The 4,913-nt window shown below is 36.4% G+C and overlaps 1 protein-coding gene across 1 annotated transcript; it reads left to right on the top strand.

The window, feature by feature from the left end:
* The first annotated feature begins 2,594 nt into the window (after positions 1-2,594).
* On the top strand, positions 2,595-3,791 carry LOC127793866 (protein FAR1-RELATED SEQUENCE 5-like). Its single transcript, XM_052324625.1, has one exon. The coding sequence runs from the start codon at positions 2,595-2,597 to the stop codon at positions 3,789-3,791; it is 1,197 nt and encodes a 398-aa protein (XP_052180585.1).
* Positions 3,792-4,913: the final 1,122 nt, after the last annotated feature.

The raw sequence follows: 4,913 nt of genomic DNA, 5'->3' as shown, positions 1-4,913 counted from the left end.
CATAGTGTGTACCATACCATACTCTTTGTGAATACATTTTCTCTTCTGTTTCTGATTTTCTTCTCGGATAGTTGAGTCAACTCATTGGAACCAGAAGCAGCAGTCACTTGTTGTCACCGAATCTTAATCCTATAATATTCCTAATTTTCATCGCTCATCTCTCTTTGTATCAGTAATTTCAGGAGAACAGTCATAGCTTGTAAATTACCCTAATTCCAAAAAGGAGTACACAAAACGTTTTCCTTGAATTGGCCATCCATCTTGCATCCTGTATTAATTCATCAAGTTTTACATTATCTTTCTTACCTGTTTGTTAAATTTATCTTTCAATCCTAAAAATAAAAAATTATTTATCTAATATTTTTCAAATATACTTATATCTCTTCTCAAAATAAACATATATTGAACCTTATAAATAAAAAAAAGTGATGCATATATCTATAAAAATTTTAAAATATTTCCTAACCTTATCTTGATCATACCACATTTCTGCAAAATATTCTAATTTTATCTTATTTATTTTAATAAAAATTATCTTAAAAAATAAATGTTAACGAATTAGATTTAAACTCATCATAACTTTTAACATATGGTATTGAATTATCTTTTAAACTAATTTCATTGCTATAATTATCCTCGTATTAATTTAAAATTTTCTTCAAACCTCAACTGCACATATATAAAATGTATTTTTTTTTTTTTTATTTGCATGCTTGTAGCAAGGCTACACCTTTGATATACATATAATAGTATATATAATAGGTATATATATTTGCTTACTAAATTAAATTTAGATTGGTGGTGACTGAAAGAAAAGTGATGCTTGTTATACAGTAAAGGAAGTACAAAATAGAAAAGATAAGAGTACTTGAATTTTTGCAGCTCAGTTTAATAGATAATGATAAATTTTAAAAGTAGGTTGTTTGGATGCATATGCTGATACAATGAACCGTCTATTAATACATGTATAAAACAAATAATTCATTACCTCCATATATATGTCTATTCACAAAATTTATTATTATCTTTATCTTTTTTTTTTAAAAAGAAGTTATTTTTCAATCTTATCAAGTTAGCAAATAGGTAAGATTAAATATTAGTGTCTAATTTTTTAATACAAAGACTCAATTGTAGACATAAACAAAAATTCAAAGAGTTAAATGTCATAGTTTAACGAGTAATGCTATTCGACCCATCGAAGTGCCCATCGATGAGATATTTACTATTTTACCCATTAAGTAAATTACAGAATTGACCTCGTTAAATTTCAAGGGTTTTCTGGCTCTCTGCCCGACGGCTCAGTGCGTCACTATCTTCTCTCTCTGTTTCGTTTGCTCCCTCTCGTTCTCTCATTCGAACTTCCCTATCGCTCAAGCTCAATCTCTCATTCTCACTCTCTTCCCTTCTTTATCTCTCTCGTTCGACCTTCGTATCGCTGAAGCTCGTTCTGGCCATTGTGCAACCCTTCTTCTCGGATCAAAGATCAAGGTCATCGGCTCCCGCCCATGCGACTTCATATCCGGCCGTTGCACGTCTCCATTGGCTCCGATCTACAAGCAGGTAAGTCTTTTACACATTTTAGTCATGTTTTTCAGCACACATCCATCATATATACGTATATGTTCGTTTTTAGGGTTTGGCCGGGACTTTATGCTTAGATTTAGGGAGATTGGGCCATTGGATCTTGATTGTTTTTGGGTATGTTGGTCGATGGGTCTTTGGGTGTCGGGTGATTGCCTACGATCATCGGAAACCACCGGTCACCGTGGTCGATGGCGACTGGCAGTCCGTATTTCTGGATCTAAGACCATCCAGCCGTTAAATGTGGCAACGGTTGTTGCTGGTTTAGGATGTTTTTGGGCTAGCCCATGAACCAACAAGGGGCTGGGTCTGGCCCAGTTGTGGCAGACCTTGGTTAGGTCCAAAAACCCAATCTGTTGGTGGAATTTCTGTTTCTCTCGTTTCTGTTTATATATTCATGTACCATATCATGCTTCTAATAGATTATTGACTTTCTATAATTTTTTAAATTTTATTGTAGACAATCAATTCTAATTTAGGAGACAAAGGAAAGCAATATTCCCAATGAGTAACATAGGTATGTATGATTTTTTCCTAAATATGGCAGAGCTTCCTTGTATAAATAGATTGATGAGCTAACATAATTGTATCTGTAAATGGTAACTTTATCACATAGAATTAGATAAAAAATGTAAATTATTCAAATGTGATATGGCCTTATTTAGGTAACATTGTATAAAACAAGAAAAACAAAATGTTTGTGTTTGTACCTTGTTTTGATATAGTAAATCATATGTTTATGCAAATTATATATAGGTAAGATTGTATTATCTTATGTTTGTACCTTGTTTTGATGTAGTAAATAATAGTGTGCTCTCGGAATCAGTTGAAGATAATGAGGAAAATTGCCAAGATAATGAGGGTCCATTAAACAACGAAGTAGTAGGAGAACATAGTGATCTTGTCCCTGAAGTTCAATGACGAGAATGAAATTTATGAATTTTACAAGAGATACGCTTACCATGTTGGTTTTCCAATAAAAAAAAAGGAATTCGAAAAAGGGTGAGGATGGGATGGTAATATATGTTGTCTATGCATGTAGCCGAGAAGGCAAAAGAACTAGTCAAGCTAGCACATCTCTCAAGCCTAAAGCAACTATTCGTGTAGGGTGTAAAGCTAAGATCACAGCCATATTAGTTGTTTTAGGAACTTGGCGAATAAGCACCGTCCACCTTGAGCATAACCATGAAACAAGTCCAAGCAAATCTAGGTTGTATAAATGCAATAGACAGTTGAACGAACATGTGAAGCGACAGCTTCAAGTTAATGATATAGCTGGAATTTCGCTACAGAAAAGTTATAACTCAGCTGTTGTTGAGGCTGGTGGGTATGAGAACCTTACGTTTGTGGAAAAGGATTGTAGAAATTACATTGATAAGGTGAGGAAGTTAAGACTTGGGGAAGGAGATGCTGCTTCGATTGAAGCGTATTTTTCGAAAATGCAAGCCCTTTGTCCGAGTTTCTACTTCAGTGTCGACTTGGACGAAGATTCTCGATTGAGAAACGTATTCTGGGTAGATAATAGGTGTAGACAAGTGTATAAGGAATTTGGCGATGTGACATTCGACACCACATACCTAACCAATAGGTACGACATGCCATTTGCTCCGTTTGTTGGTGTTAATCACCATGGGCAATCGACATTGTTTGGATGTGGTTTACTTTCGAACGAGGACACTAGGAATTTTGTGTGGTTGTTTAGGACATGGCTTCAATGCATGGAGGATCAGGCTCCCACTGGAATAATCACTGACCAGGATAGGGCTATGCAAAACGCAATTGAGATAGTTTTCCCTAACACAAAGCACAGGTGGTGTTTGTGGCATATACTAAAGAAGTTACCAGAAAAGTTTGGGAACCATAGTTACAAGGCTTCAATTCTTTCGGCCATACATGACGTGGTGTACGAATCACATAGTCTTGAAGTATTCGAGCAAGGATGGAGTTCAATGATTGAGAAATATGCACTGCACGACAACGATTGGTTGTCTGGACTATACACACAGAGAGCTCGTTGGGTGCCATGTTTCTTGAAAACTAGTTTTTGGGCAGGGATGTCAACAACCCAACGGAGTGAGAGCATGAATGCATTTTTCGATGGTTATGTACACTCAAAAACTTCATTGAAGCAATTTGTTGAACAATATGAGCGGGCAATGAGGGCTAAAGTTGAAAAGGAGTTTCAAGCCGACGTTAAGTCATTTTCTTAGATGGTGCCATGCGCATTGAGATATCCCATGGAGAAACAATTTCAAGAAGTGTACACAATCACAAAATTCAAGGAGTTTCAGGATGAGTTCACAGGAAAGATGTATTGTGAGGTTGTGTCTATCGAAGAGATAGAAGAGGGATTGCTGGGTACGAGGTGCGAGAAGATATCATATTTGATGAAAGATTCAAGGAGAAAAAATTTTCAGTTGTTATTGACAAAGAGAAAGCCAATTTTGTTTGTACTTGTCACATGTTCGAGTTCAAGGGAATAATTTGTAGACATATTGTCATAGTTTTGATTCGAAGTGGTATCAGATCACTTCCTGACAAGTATATCTTAAGGCGATGGAGGAAAGATGTCAGTAGATCCTACATGAGAGTGAAGATCAATTACAATGGTTGGATTAGTACGCCTAGCCAGTTAAGATATGATAAGTTGTGCAGTGTGTTTGCAAAGGTTGCAGACTTGGTTGCAGATGACGAAGATCATACCAAGGCAACTATAGAGTGGATGGAATCTCAATTGACTGTATTGAGCATATCTAAAACGAAGCCAAGTTGTGGTAGCAATATACATGTTGAAGACAGTGTGCAAGAACAAGTTCCTGATCCTGGACATGCCGCTACAGCTTCAAGCGGGCAAATTTTTGATCCAAAATGCTCGCAGACAAAGGGAGCCCCTAGGAAGCTTCGTAAGAAGGGCCCATTGGAAATGAGTTCCAAGAAAGCGAAGAAGGGTCCAATGGAAACGAGTTCCAAGAAAGCTATGCTTTAATATATTTTTTATTTACTTCATAATGTAGTGCTCGAATTCCCAATTGTAATGAATGACTCTTACTTTCATTTGATGTCCAGGTGGGATCCTCAAAAAGTAAACCAAGGCAGTTCCCCCATGCAAAACATTATTGAAGACGGTCAAGCATTCAGTGAAGGTTTTACACAAGAAGCACAATATCACGCTGTGACATCGATCTCGCACTCACAATTAATGGTAAGTACTTAGATGAGATTAGGGTAATAATTTAAGTTGTCATTTTTTAAATCCGGATGCTTTCTTTTTCTTTTGCAGGCATCTTTTGATACGGTTCGGCCCTTCATGCCAATGTACATGCCCCATCCAC

Source organism: Diospyros lotus, chromosome 1 (assembly GCF_014633365.1).
Source record: "Diospyros lotus cultivar Yz01 chromosome 1, ASM1463336v1, whole genome shotgun sequence".
In the NCBI taxonomy this organism is placed as follows: Eukaryota; Viridiplantae; Streptophyta; class Magnoliopsida; order Ericales; family Ebenaceae; genus Diospyros; species Diospyros lotus.
This window is presented reverse-complemented; position numbering and strand designations above follow the sequence as displayed.